This window comes from Pongo pygmaeus, chromosome 4 (assembly GCF_028885625.2).
Source record: "Pongo pygmaeus isolate AG05252 chromosome 4, NHGRI_mPonPyg2-v2.0_pri, whole genome shotgun sequence".
In the NCBI taxonomy this organism is placed as follows: domain Eukaryota; kingdom Metazoa; phylum Chordata; class Mammalia; order Primates; family Hominidae; genus Pongo; species Pongo pygmaeus.
The window spans coordinates 120,262,977-120,278,240 of record NC_072377.2 but is presented as its reverse complement, the minus strand read 5'-3'; the positions used below and the strand labels follow the sequence as shown (position 1 = coordinate 120,278,240).

Sequence of the window (15,264 nt, the reverse complement as noted above, 5' to 3'; positions counted from 1 at the left end):
CTACTAAAAATACAAAAAATTAGCTAGGCATGGCAGCATGTGCCTGTAGTCTCAGCTACTCAGAAGGCTGAGGTGGGAGAATCACCTGAGCCCTGGAAGTCAAGGCAGTAGTGAGCTGTGATTGCACCACTGCACTCCAGCCTGGGGACCAGAAGTGAGACCCTGTCTGAAAAAAAAAATGCAAGGCTAGTTTATCATTAGAAAATCAATGTAATTTACCACATTAACAAATTAAATAATAAAAACTATATAATCATCTCAAAAGATGCAAAATACACATTTGATAAAATATGACATCCACTCCTGATCATAGCTCTCAGAAAATTATAAATAAAAGGAAACGTTCTCAACCTAATGAAGAGAATCTACCAAAAAAACCTTATAGGACAAATCATAATTAATAATTAATGATGGAAGAATGAATGCTTTCACCCTACAATAAAAAATGAGACTAGAATATCTTTACTTACTTTTTCTATTCAATGTTGTATTAGAGGCTCTAGTCATTGAAATAAGGCAAGAAAAATAAAAAGTGTTGAAACTAAAATAGAAGTAAAACTGTCTTTATTCAAGACAGTATGACAACGTATGTAGAGAATTTAATGGAAAATTAAAAGCTTTTTTTAAATAAAAAGATGCTAAATGAAGAAGTGATTTAGCAAAGTTGTAGCATACAAGATCAACAAGCAAAAATTAATTAGCAACAATCAGAAATTGGAATTTTTAAAAATATCATTAACAATAGATATTTAAAATATAAAATACCTAGGTATGAATCTGACAAAATATGTGCAAGATATATACAGTGAAAAATATAAAACCTGAATTCATAAAATAGTTATGAACCTGTTTTTCAGTTGTGGCTTGTCTTTGTATTCTTTTAACAGTGTCTTTCAAAGAGCAGAAGTTTTACATTTTGATGAAGCTCAGTTTATCAATGTTTCCTTATATATATCAAACTTTTGCTGGTGTATCTATGAAAACAATTGCCTATCCCAAGCTCATACAAATTTTCAACTGAATTCATAAAAATACTTGAATTTACAACTGAATTCATAAAAAGGCTTATACATGAATATTCCTGGAAGCTTTATTTGTAACAGCTCAAAACTGAGTAAAGAAGACCTAAATAAGTAGAGAGATATACCATGTTTGTGGGGTAGAAGATTCAATATTTTTAACATTTGAATTCTCCTCAAATTTTTCTACAGAGTCAACATAATCTCAGTCAAAATCCCAGCAGGTGCTTTTTTTTCTTTATTTAATAGATATTAACAAGCTAATTCTAAAATGAATATGGAAATGCAAAGGACATAGAATATCCTAAATAACTGGAAAAAAGTTGGTAGATGAATAACACCTAGTTTCAAGATTTATTATAAAGCTACAGTAATCAAGACAATACAGAATTGGCATAAAAATACACAAATGGATCAATAGAACAGACTAGACAATCAAAAAATATACCCACATATATATGAAAAACTCATTTTTTTACAAAAGTGCAGACAAAATTCAGTACAGATAGCACAGACTTTTAAACAAATGACAGTGGTACAGTTCAATGTCCATAGGCAAAAAAACTCTTTAATCCATACCTCACACCATATGCAAAAATTAACTCAAAATGGATCATACATCTAACTATAAAACTTCTGAAAGAAGGCATAGAAGAAAATTTGTATGAGCTTGGGATAGACAATGTTTTCATAGATACAACAACAAAAGCTTGATATATATAAGGAAACACTGATAAACTGAACTTCATTAAAATGTAAAACTTCTGCTCTTTGAAAGACACTATTAAAAGAATACAAAGACAAGCCACAACTGAAAAATTATTTTCATATCATCTATTTGAGAAAAGATCCTCTCTAAATTCAACAATAAGAAAACAAACAGCCCAAGAGAAAAATGGACTGAAGATTTTATCAGACATTTTGCTAAAATAGATGGATGACAAATAGTTACAGAAAATGATGCACAACATTTTTAGTCATTGGGAAAATATAAATGAAAACTGTAATGAAGAACACTATACACCTACTAGAATGGCTAAAATGAAAAAGTCTGGCAATACCGAGTGCTGGTAAGGATTTGGAACAACTAGAATTCTCCCATATGTTGATAAAAATTTTAAATGACCAAACTCCTTGGAAAACAGTTTTGCAGTTTCTTAAAAAACTAAATATTCATATGATCTAACCACTCCACTCTTAGGTATTTACTCAAGAAAAATGAATTGATAAAAAGACTTGTATATGAGTATTCCTGGAAGCTTTATTTGTAAACAGCTCAAAACTGAAAACAACCCAAACGTCTTGGTAATCTGTTGGATAAACAAATTGTGTTATATCAATACAATGAAATGCTATCAGTAATACAAAATAACTGATACACACAAAAAGAATGTATTTCAGATGGGTGCGGTGGCTCACACATGTAATCCCAGCACTTTGGGAGGCCAAGGTGAGTGGATCACAAGGTCAGAAGATCGAGGCCATCTTGGCCAACATTGTGAAACCCCATCTCTACTGAAATACAAAAAAAAAATTAGCCAGGCGTGGTGGCGCATGCCCGTAATCCCAGCTGCTTGGGAGGCTGAGGCAGGGGAATCGCTTGAACCCATGAGGCGGAGGTTGCAGTGAGCTGAGATTGTGCCACTGTACTCCAGCCTGGAGACAGAGCAAGACTCCATCTCAAAAAAAAAAAAAAAAAAAAAAAGAGTGTATTTAAGAGTGTATTTCAAAGTAATTCTACTGAACGAAAGAAGTTAGACATGAGAGTACATCTTGTATGATTCTATTCATATAAAACACTATAAAATGCAAATTAATCTACAGAAAGCATATCCATAGTTGCCTGAAGATAAGAAGGTTACAGTGATGTAGAAAGGAGAGATTACAAAGAGCAGAAGAAACTTTTGGACGTGATGAATATGTGTATTAATGTTGATTGTAGTGATGGTTTCACCACCACATATGTATATGTATGCCAAAACTTACCAAGTTTTATAATTTACATATGTGCAGTATATTGTATGTCAGTTATACTTTAATAAAGCTGTTTTAAAAATCATTAGAAATATAAAGAAGCAAGAAAATGTGTATGATAACCCAGGAAAAAGAAGTCAATAGAAACAAAACAACAAATGACAGAGATGCTAAACTTAGCAGACAAGAACATTAAAACAGCTATTATAAATATGTCTAATATGCTCAAGGATATTAAAAATGAACATTACGAAGAATGGTATGAAAGATATAAGAATGTAGAAATGTTAAAGATAAAAATTACAATTTTTTTTTTTGTTTTTTTTTTTTTTGGAGATGGAGTCTCACCCTGTCGCCCAGGCTGGAGTGCAGTGGCACGAGCTCAGCTTACTGCAACCTCCGCTTCCTGAGTTCAAGTGATTCTCCTGCCTCAGTCTCATGAGTAGCTGGGACTACAGGTGCATGCCACCACACCTGGCTAATTATTTTCGTATTTTTAGTAGAGACGGGGTTTCACTGTGTTAGCCAGGATGGTCTCGATCTCCTGACCTCGTGATCCACCTGCCTCGGCCTCCCAAAGTGCTGGGATTACAGGCGTGAGCCACCATACCAGGCCAAAAATTACAATATATGAAATGGCAATTTCAGTGGATGAGACTAAAAGCAAACTAAACACTGCAGATGAAAATAATTAATCAAATTGAAAACAAAACAATGGGAACTATCGAAAACCAAACACACAGAGAAAACATACTAAAAAACAATGAAAAGAGCCTCAGGACCTGCCTGTAATGTCAGGCAGCCTCATAGGTAATTGGAGTCCCAGAATAAGAGGAGAAAAAAGGTAAGAAACAGGAAAAAAAAATTAATAATGGTTGAAAGTTTTTCCAAATGTGAAGAAAACCTTAAACCCGCAGACACAAGAAGCTCAGTGAATCCCAAAACAGGATAAACCAGGGCTCTTTTATTTCCTTAAGACATGAGAACTAAGATGCTTCCTCCTGTACACAAAGGCTATATTGAGAAAGGGGAGAGAAAGAGGAGACCCCTTGAAAGGAGAAGACTTTTTGAATTCATCAGATGGTATGACTTGTCAACTATTCCTTCACAATAGTGAAGGCTCAGTGGTTTCCATTGGGAATGGGGGCCCTCATCTGGGCTATTGCTTGAATGGCCAGTCCTCTGAGCCTGGCTGCAATTCCTTTTGAAGTCACATCTTGGATAACCACTCACACTCTATAGAACTTTCCTCCATGGGACTTTGTTTAATTGCATATCCCAGCTTGGCCTCCTTTTTTCCCTTCTCAGTCACACTTGCCCATTCTCCAGCTGATTTTTCCTGGGAATACTTACTGAAAAATTAGTTTCATAGAAAAATTTGTCTGACAGTTATACCGTCAGAAGGAGGAGGGTAGAAAGTAAGGACTCTTGCTTTCTCCATATGTTCTTTTCTCTGTCTTCCCCCCGCTTCCTCCCTGCATTAAAAGGACTGTCCATTCTCCTCTACTACACAGCAAGGGCTCTTATCAAAAAGGGTGGGGGACCAGATGGGCACCTGTCCTTCTAGCTAATCAGGAGGCTGAGACAAGAGGATCACTTGGGCCTGAGAGTTCGAGGCTGCAGTGAGCTATGATCGTGCCCCTGCATTCCAGCCTCAGTGGCAGAGTGAGATCCCAACTCTGAAAAAAAAGAAAAAAAAGGGTGGGGAACTAAGGCTGGCTCAATATTTTCAAAAATCAATCAATATAATACCCATATTAACAGGCTCAAGAAGAAAAAATATCACATGATTATATCAATTTATGCAGAAAAAGTGTTAGAAAAATTCAACATGCATTCATGCAAAAGAAACTCTCAGAAAAAAATATGAATAGAAGACAACTTTCTCAACTTGACAAAAAACATATACAGAAACCTACATTTAATATTATACTCAGTTGTAAAGGCTAAAAACTTTCCCCCTAAGATGAGGAGAAAAAAGCAAGAATGTTCATTCTTACCACTCATGTTTAATATAGTGCTGGAAGTTTTAGCCAACACAATAAGGCAGGAAAAGAAAATAAATGGCAGATAGATTGAAATTGAAGAAATAAAACTGTCTCTATTTGTCAACAACATGATGATCTATGTAGACAATTCCAGAGGCTCTACAAAATAAAACACACAAAGCTCTAGATCTCATGAGTTCAGCAAGGGAACAGGATACAAAATCAACATACAAAGCAGTATTTCTATATAGTAGCAACAGACATGTAGAAAACCAAAATTAAACATATAATACCGTTCACTATTTCTGAAATAAACTTAAATATTTGAGTGTGAATCTAACAAAACGTGTAGGATTTGTATGCTAAAAATGATAAAATTCTGATGAAATTAAAGATCTAAATAAATTGACATTTCATGCTCATAGAATGGAAGATTAAGGATAGCAAAGCTATCAATTCTCCCTAAATTTACATAAAGGTTTAACATAGGTCCTATCAAAATCCTGATAAGATTTTTAGTAGCTATATATAAGAATATCATAAAATATATAAGGAAAGGCAAAGGAACTAAAATAGTTAAAACAATTCTAAAAAAAGAAGACAATTTCAAGACTTATTGTATAGCTACAGTAAGCAAGACTATGTAGTACTGGCAGAGGAATCAACACCTATGTTGACAGAACAGAATAGAGAATCCAGTAATAGTGGGGCCAACTGATTTTTGACAAAGGTGCAAAAGCAATTCAATAGTGGGAGGATAGTCTTTTCAACAAATGATGCTGGAAAAAATGGATATCCATAGGCAAAAGAGATATCCTCAACCTAAAAATAACATCTTAAAAAATTATCTCAAAGTGGATTACAGATTAAAATGTAAAACACTTTTGGAAGACAACATAGAAAATCTGCAGAACCTAGGGCTTGGTGAAGAGTTCTCAGGCATGACACCAACAGCATGATCCATTAAAAAATAGACAAATTGGGCTTCATCAAAATTAAGTTAAAACTTTTATTTAAAACTTTTATTCTCTGAAAGACCTTGTTAAGATGATGAAAAGACAAGCTATAGGCTGGGAGAACATATTTGCAAACCATATACATCTCACAAAGGACTTAGATCTAGAATATATAAAGAACTTCCAGAATTCAACAGTAAAAAACAAAATCCAATAGAAAATAAGAAAAGACATGCAGAGACATTTCACTGCCTGATATACAGATGGCAAATAAGCACACAAAAAGATGTTTAACATCATTAGTCATTGGAGACATGCAGATTAAAACCACAATTAGCTATCACGACAGCTAAAATATAGTGACAATACCAAATGATGGCCATGATACAGAGAACATCTATCACTCATATATTGCTGGTAGGAGTATAAAATGCTATAGCCACTTTGAAAAACAATTTGGCAATTTCTTAAGAACTAAACATGCAATTACCATATGATGCAGCAATGACACTTGTGAACATTTGTCCCAGTGAAATAAATACTGTGTTCGCACAAAAACCTGTACAAGTGCTTTGCGAGGCAAAGGTAGGAGGATCCCTTGTGGCCAGAAGTTTGAAGCTAGCCTGGGCAACATAGAAGGACCCCGCCTCTTAAAGAGAAAAACTTGTACACAATTATTCATAGACAATTTATTTGTAAAACCAAAAACTGGAAACAACCAAAATAACCCTCAACAGATGAATGACTAAATAAATGTTTATACATCCATACCATTGAATAGTACTTAGCAATAAAAAGACTCAAACTATTGATGCATACTTGGATGGATCGCAAGGGCATTATGCTGAGTCAGAAAGGTCTAAAAGTCACATGCTATGTAATTCCATTCATAGAACATTCTCAAAATGACAAAATTACAAAGATGGAGAATGGATTAGTGGTTGTCAGGGGTTAGAGATGATTACGGAGTGGTATGAGTGCATATAAAGGAGAAGTATGGGAATGATCTTTAAGGTGGAACAGTTCTGCATCTTTATTGTGGTAGTTTTTGCACATTATGATAAATGACATAAAGACATATATATGCATAGTACCAATGTCAAATTCTTGCTTTTGATATTGTACTATAATTATGTAAGATAAACTAGATGAAGGGTACCTAGGACCTCTCTACATTATCTTTGCAAATTCTGGTGAATCTATAATTATTTCAAAATAAAAAGTTAGAAAAAAGTATGAGATATAATATTAGTCCGTACTCATGCTGCTGTGAAGAAATACCCAAGACTGGGTAATTTATAAAGAAAAGGGGTTTAATTGACTCACAGTTCTGCATGGCTGGGAAGGCCTGGGGAAACGTATAGTCATGGCAGGAGATGAAGGGGAAGAAAGGGGAAAAAAGGTAATTTCTTCACAGGGCAGCAAGACAGAGTGAGTGCAAGCAGGGGAAATGCCAGATGCTCATAAAACCATCAGATTTCATGAGACTCACTCACTATCAGGAGAACAGCATGGGGGAAACCACCCCCATGTTCCAATTACCTCCCACTGAGTTATGGGAACTACAATTCAAGATGAGATTTGAGTGGGGACACCACAAAACCATATGAGGTGCCAATAGTAGGCATCAGAATTATCTAAGACAATCATCAAAACATATAAATTTCTAAACTCCATTCTTAACTCACTGATCTATAATTTATTTTTGTTCGTTAAAAATTTTTAGTTCTAGTAAAATACACATAACACAAAGTTTACCACTTTAACTATTTTCAAGTGTATAATAGTTCAGTAGTGTTAAGAACATTCACATTGTTATCAACCTATCTCCAGAACTGTTATCGTCTTACAAAACTAAAATCTATACCCATTAAGCAATAACTCCCCACTCCACAGCTTCTGCCTTCTTCTCCTCTGGGAATCTTCTCAGACTCATATATACCAGGAACTTGGCAGGTTCTGTGTTTAGATAACAAGGAAGCTGATCATAATAATAATCTGACCTAAGGATAACAGTTACCACTATCCAGGCTGTATGTGTCACTGTGTACTCCCTTTTTCATTTAATTCTCACAGTACTCTAATAGTTGACAGCTATTATATCTATTCCGTGAATGAGGAAACAGACTCAGAGAGGTTAAGAGACCAGGTCAATTCACACAGCTCAGGTTCAAACTCAGGCCTGCTGGGCTCCCAGAATCGGGCGTACCACAAGCCATCCTTCTGTTGCAGGTTCTTTATGATCCTGGCTTCAAGCTTAACCTTAGGTGTCTTTTCCTTGTGGTTTCAGAAGCAGAGACCCAGAAGGTAACAACTCTTCCAAAACATCACAATTTTGGAGCTCTACCTTGGTTTATGAACATCTGTAGAACTTTATTAAGATTCCTTCTTGCTTGAATTTTAATGTTCTGAAAATATGGTTTCTAGTTAACACTAGAGTTAGCAACACAATAGAAAAATTGAATGGGACTTTCCCTTCCCATCTTTGCAAGCTTGACTGGGCTACAGACCCACTGAAACAGGACCAAGGAAGAGGTAGGTGAACAGAGGAGGATTTACTGACCTACAGCAAGAAAAAAAAAAGTCAGATATGTAGGTAAAGTGTTTCTATTTTTTCCTCTGAAATATTTTGCACCCTGACCTACACAGTAATTTCAAAAGATTCCTTCACAAGTTGAGTAACACATCATCTAAATAAGAAAATATCAAAACTATTTTTTCAAGCATTGATGTATTTTTTAAAGAAAAACCAAGCACGTTGCCCTTAAAAACAAAAGTTACAGATTATACATCCACTAGAGCAACTCTTTAAACTTATTTAAAAACCTTTGAAATTTTGAAAGTAGTGCAGGAGATGGTGTAGGGTGTAATTTAGTGGGATTCTTTCCCTCAGAGAACATCTGAGAACATTTTCTCTAATAATAAAGGGCAAAGTACATGCAGTTGTGTACGGCGCAAATGCTCCACCAGTGTGTGAGTGGATAAAGAGATCGCCGGTTGGAAAAAAAAAAAAATTTTGATATCTCCCACTTAAACTATTTCCCTGGAGTTCGCCGGAGGACAGTATTGTGGTCTCAGAGCGTGGAAAGAGACAATTCTTCTTGTGCAAGGGCAGGAGACATTCCGTGTAGGAGATATTATCTCAAATGAGTGTAAAAAGAACACGTCTGCATTTCTAACAAGCGCCCGGGTTGCAGCTGCTGCTGGTCCAAGGACCAACCTTTGAGGAGCAAGGGGTTTGTTGAATGGGGTGAAGAAATTTCCGGCTAGAGAGGAAAGGTGCTTTCTGAAGAAAACGATAAGCTTCAGGGGTACCAGCGACCTAAAAAGGGGCAGCAATAGAAACAAACGGGATGAGCAGATACAGGGTTGAAAACTGGCCAGAGGAAGGACCGCGGTCTCCGCCGTCTCTTTATTAGAGCAAGGTTATAGGAAAAGGGAGAAAGGAGGCGCTCGCACTCTGGCTTTGAAAGAAAACGTCGCAGTGTGTGATGTTCCCCTTCCTGTGTCCAAGTGTTCTCATTGTTGAATTCCCACCTATGAGTGAGAACATGCGGTGTTCGGTTTTTTGTCCTTGCGATAGTTTGCATTGGGAGATATACCTAATGGGTGTATCTCTTAATGGGTGCAGCACACCAATATGGCACATGTATACATATGTAACAAACTTGCACGTTGTGCACATGTACCCTACAACTTAAAGTATAATAAAATAAATAAATAAAAAGAAAAAAAGAAAACGTCGCAAGGGGATTCTTTGAAAAGGGCAGCAGACGCGCACCTGGACACGGTAGTCAGCTGGACCCGCAGCCTGCACCGGGACGCAGGGGCGGGGGCCCAGAGGGGCCCCGGGCTGTACAGCCCTTACCTGCGCTCGCCCTGGTCGGTGTAGACGTTGAGGAAGAGTCCCTCCCTGAGGTCTTCATTCACCAGGCCCGAGAAGCTGAGCTGCAGCTCGTAGCTGCTACCAGGTTTCAGGGGCTCACTGAGCTCCAGCACCATGTATTCCGTGTCTAGTGCGAACCACACGTCGTCCACGGGCACGCGGCCCACTGTGGTGTTCCCAGTGCCCGGGGAAAGGGGGCCCCGCACCTCGGCGCGCTCGCAGTCCTGGAAGACGCTATGCAGCAGCAGTCGAGAGGTGGCCACAGTGCAGCGCACCGTGATGTTCACGCGGCCAGTGAAGGGCAAAGACCCGGCCGGAAGCTCGTCGGGCCTCAGCCGCGGCCACAGCTCCAGATCGTAGTGCAGCGGCACGAGCCAGGGCGGCAGGCGTAGCTGGTCCCAGGGCCCCGGGGGTCGCCAGTCGCTGGGGGTGGTCGTCACCGTTAGCTCGCGTGCACTGCTGGGTTTCGGGGTCGGCGTCGCTTTCTGCCTGAGGGGAGGGGAAGACTCGGCTTCCGAGTCCCCGAGTCCAGGCAGCTCCGACGGTGGGACGCGCTCGCAGTGGCCGTACAAGGCGGCGAGTACGGCCAGCGCCAGCAGGAGGGCGGCTACCAACCCAGCCAGCAGCAGGGCCACCGCGCGGCTCACATAGAAGCCTGAGCTGGAAGGGGGCCCCATGGCAGGGACCGGGTTCAGGCGCGAGGCTGGAGCTCAGAGACTGTGGCAGCTGTCAAAACCCCGGCCAGGATGTTCAGTGCTGGGACCCCTGCCCCTCCTCTCTTGTATCGTGCCTCTTCCTCCTGGAAGAGCCTGGACGGACTGGAGCTCAGCAGACAGCGGTTGGGACCATGGCTTCCCCCTCCCAGCTAATCAGACACAGGTCCCAGCCTACCCACCCCCGCCCCCGGCTAGCGCCAGGGAAGAGGCGGACCTGGCGCACCCAGGCGCGTACCTCTTTGGGTTCGAAGAGAAAGACCCCACGGAAGATGCCTCCAGGGTTGGCGCGGGGAGGGGGTGGTCCAGCCAAACGAATCCGGACACCTTAAACGTGGATATTTGGATGAGGGATGTGCCCCAATACGGTTTCAGGTGTTGTCAGAAAGCGGACAGGTACCTAGCACCTCTATCTCCAAGCCATCGATGAGCTACCAGCAACACACCTGCTCCACCGCCAGCTGGGGCTTCGTGTGCTAGGGGGTGGTAAGGGCTTGAGGACCAGGATATTTGGGAATGCGTTCGGAAATGACCCTGCAGGGCGTCGGCCGCGCAGTCAGAACAAATTTCTGGAGCCAAATGTGTGGCCCTAACTTCGCTTCCTAAATAAGCCCAGGAGGCATGCGGCCCAGGCAGCGAAGGCGAAGATGGAAACAACGTCCGGAGGCCCGGAACTTTTCCAGAGCTTAGGAAGCCAGGCTGGAGGAAGAGGCGACAAAGTGCTAGGGAGCCTGGCGTCTGCGTCTCCCGGGTGAAGTGGGGTTGTGGAGCAGAGCAGGGTTAGGACCGCGTTACCACAGGAAGGGGCCTGGCGGGATGGTTTTTCTTAGCTCTGCAACTGCTGGGGGCCGGGGTTTCCCTTCCTGAAGCCGAGGGAGAGGGGACACCTGCTTTCAGAACCGACTCGAATCAAGCAAAGAGAATAAAACAACTCGGCGGCCAGTGTTTCCACCCAGAAATTCCTGGGCTGGAACTGGTTTTCCCGGCGGTACCCTAGTCGCTGAGGCTTTCACATGTTTGACATGGCATCTGGTTGTTATTTAGCTGGTGCCCCTGAGCGAATTCTTGGCCTCTGCGCTGGATCTGGAGTCTGCATTCACGTACGCTGGTGAATTGGGAATGAGGTTGCAAGCATCAGGAGGCACTGGGGACGGAAGGGAAGGTAGTTAGATCCCACTGCAGGCTGAAGATTTTAAACTATCCCGTCTTGAGACTCGTGTGTGTGTGTGTGTATGTGTGTGTGAGTGTGTGTGTGTGTTACAGCGAAAATATAATAATTTTTCCATAGCAGCTATAAAACGGTGTTCGCTTTATTACTGCTTTGACTGTATCTCACTTCCAATGAGGAAACTCTTTCGCCTGGATTCAGAGATGGGGTAGACCACGGTGATTTTCCTGGGAAATGCGCGCTTTCTTGTTCCTTGAACTGAAGTGAATCACATGAACACCACCACCATCACCCTCTGGAACAGGACAGGAAGGTGGAAGGAGATTTGACATTAAGCTCACGCAGATAGTTGTGCTATAATCTGTGAACCAGTCCACATTAAGACCATATGACTTATTTCTTTGGATTTGCTTTCTTCAGAAACTTAAGGATTATATTTAAAAATAATTATGACCACATGCATCACTCTCAGAAGATCATGGATAGAGCTGAGGGAGAAGCTCTGTCTATTTCCATATACCTACCACAAGTTGTGCTGCCAGAATTTGAGCTACTGCGCCAGCAGGGGCATCTCAGTTTAGGTCATGTTTCAAATTGGGATTGGGACAGCTGTGGCACTAATTAATTAATTACTGGCCTTAATAACCCGTGGACAATTTCTTGAAGGATTTCGAAGGATTTCCAGACACTCAAGGAAAGGTAAAAAAGAAAGGAAGTCAGTAACATGATTATTTCAAACATATTAAAGGTATTCCTCCCCTCAATTAAGTACATATATGGACACTAGCATTTAATTCCATTTTTCTAATATGATTAAAGAAATAGAGATTGGCTTCCACACAAAAAGTTTCAAAGTAATAAAGTCACACCAAATGATTCAGCAATTTAAGTATCTTATTAAAGGGAAAATATTTCGGATAAATCATTAATGTCACTCCAAAGATGTTGCAAAATAACATACTGGCTGAGTCAAGATTATAATAATAAAGAACTGGAAAAGCATTATATGAAATATTTGACATCTCAATGAAAAAGTAGTTCGGGAATAGACCAGTTGCTAGGAAAACATTTTCTAGATCTGCTCAGAAAATCTGCTTATTCAGAGCAATGGAAGCAGTGATTCTCAACTGGGCATAATTTTTGTGCCCTTGCCACTACCAGCACCTCATTTGAGAATGTTTGGAGATATTTTTGGTTGTCACAACACAAGGAAGGAAGTGCTACTGGTATTAAGTGGGTAGAGGTGAGCTGTCCTCTAACAATGCACTGGACAGCCTGCCACAACAAAGAAGTATCCTGCCCAAAATGTCATTAGTGCTGCTGTTCGGAAATCCTAAACTAAAGCAATAATCCCAGTTTTTTACAGACTACCCAGATAGAACTTCAGCTTTGTATCTTGTGCTGCTATTTATTTTTGTTGTTTATGTTTATACTTTGGCATGTCTATTTTTTTTCCATCTTTATTTCTTGGTACTTATTATGAAACCCTATAATATTTTATTATATCTCTTAGACCACATAACTTGATTTTTCTTTCCTTTTTTGTTTACTCTGAAATTTTAGTTTTTTGAGTGGGTAATATAAGTTTCAAAAATCAAAACAATATGATTTTTTTTACTTTTTAGTTATTATTTTTCCATAAATTATTGGGGGTACAGGTGGTATTTGGTTACATAAGTAGTTCTTTAGTGGTGATTTGTGAGATCCTGGTGCATCTATCACCCAAGCGGTATACACTGCACCATATTTGTTTTATCCCTTGCTCCCTCCCACTCTTTTATCCCTCACTCCCTCCCACTCTTCCCCCCAAGTTCCCAGAGTCCATTACATCGTTCTTATGCCTTTGCATCCTCACAGCCTAGCTCCCACATATCAGTGGGAACATACGATATTTGGTTTTCCATTCCTGAGTTCCTTCACTTAGAATAATAGCCTCCAATCTCATCCAGGTCATTCCAAATGCTGTTAGTTCGTTCCTTTTTATGGCTGAGTAGTATTCCATTGTATATATACACCACAGTTTCTTTCTCCACTCGTTGATTAATTGGCATTTGGGTTGCTTCCATGATTTTGCAACTGTGAATTGTGCTGCTATAAACATGTGTGTGCAAGTGTCTTCAATATGAAAATTTGTATGTTAAGATATCTTGCTTCCATCACTTCCATAGTTAATCATTTTTAATAGTTTTTTGTGTGTAACCTTCCAGTGTTTCCTCATGCAAATCAAACGAATATGATTATATGCCCTTGTATTTCTCTCTTTCTTACAAGAAAAACAGTATACTATATTGCAGTTCCTCACCTGTATTTTCATTTAACAATATATTCAAGATATCTTTTCATATCAGTCCACAGATACATTTCACATACTTTTCTGCAGCTGTATAGTATTATATTGTATAGATTTCCCCAGTTTGGTTATTTGAATGGATTCACCAGATTCCACAGAGTATTTTCATATAGACATTTATTTAAAGGCAAAGGATATGGTATAGCAAGAGAAAGAGAGTACAGGCAAGCACTGGAGGTCAGAGAGACATCCAATGTGCAAAGAAAGAAGGGCCATTATTTGCACAAATGGCCATGCTCTGTCACCAGCTTGAGCTACCAATGTCTGTGAGAGAAATCTTTTCTAGAAAGATATTATAGTGAAATGGCCCAACGGGTTCTCCTTGCCCGCTGCCCAGATAGAGCTAATGTATCAAGACAGGAGAGTTGACGTAGAGAAAGAATTTAATTCACAGACAGCCAGCTAAATGGGAGACTAGAGTTTTATTACTCAAATCAGTCACCTTGAACATTTGGAGACCAGGGCTTTTAAGGAGAATTTGGTGGGTAGGGATCAGGGAGTAGGGAGTGCTGAATGATTGGATCAAAGATGAAATCATAGGGGCTGAAAGTGGCTTCTTCTTGCTGTCTTCTTTTCCTGGGTGGGACTGCAAAACTGGTTAGGCCAAATTATCAGTGTGAGTGGCACCAGCTGGTATATCAGAACTCAGGGTCCAAAAAACATCTCAAGCACCAATTTTAGGTTTTACAATAGTGATGTTATGCCTAGGAGCCACTGGGGAGGTTCAGAATCTTATGGCCTCTAGCTGCATGACTCCCTAAACCATAATTTCTTATATTATGGCTAATTTATTAGTCTTACAAAGACAGTGTGGTTTCTAGGTAAGAAGGAGGTTTATTTCATGAGGGAGTTATTATTATCCTTGTTTCAAAGTTCACCTATAAACTAAGTTTCTCTCAAAGCTAGTTTGGCCTATGCTCTGGAATAAACAAGGACAGATTGGAGGTTAGAAGCAAGATAGAGTTGGTTAGGTCAGATCTCTTTCACTGTCATAATTTTCCCACTGTTATAATTTTTGCAAAGGCAGTATCAAAAGGTGAAATTACTAGTCCTTTAAATAATCAAGCCAAGTTTTTCAAACCCATAAGTCTAGTTGCAAACCATCAATTTAAAAAAAACAATCTAGGAGGCTCAAGGGAGAATTTCAGAACTTCATCACCACATCAAAAAGTGGCAGCTACTGGCAAGAGCAGAAAGGTGTCTGAGCCCC

The 15,264-nt window shown here is 39.7% G+C and overlaps 1 protein-coding gene across 1 annotated transcript in view; it reads right to left on the bottom strand.

The window, feature by feature from the left end:
• The window catches only part of LVRN (laeverin), a 68,232-nt gene extending 57,565 nt beyond the window's left edge, over nucleotides 1-10,667 (bottom strand). Inside the window, exon 1 of the mRNA XM_054488499.2 lies at nucleotides 9,806-10,667. Within this exon, the coding sequence (XP_054344474.1) occupies nucleotides 9,806-10,500 (695 nt within the window). The 5' untranslated portion in view covers nucleotides 10,501-10,667. The remainder of the gene's footprint in view (nucleotides 1-9,805) is intronic.
• Nucleotides 10,668-15,264: the final 4,597 nt, after the last annotated feature.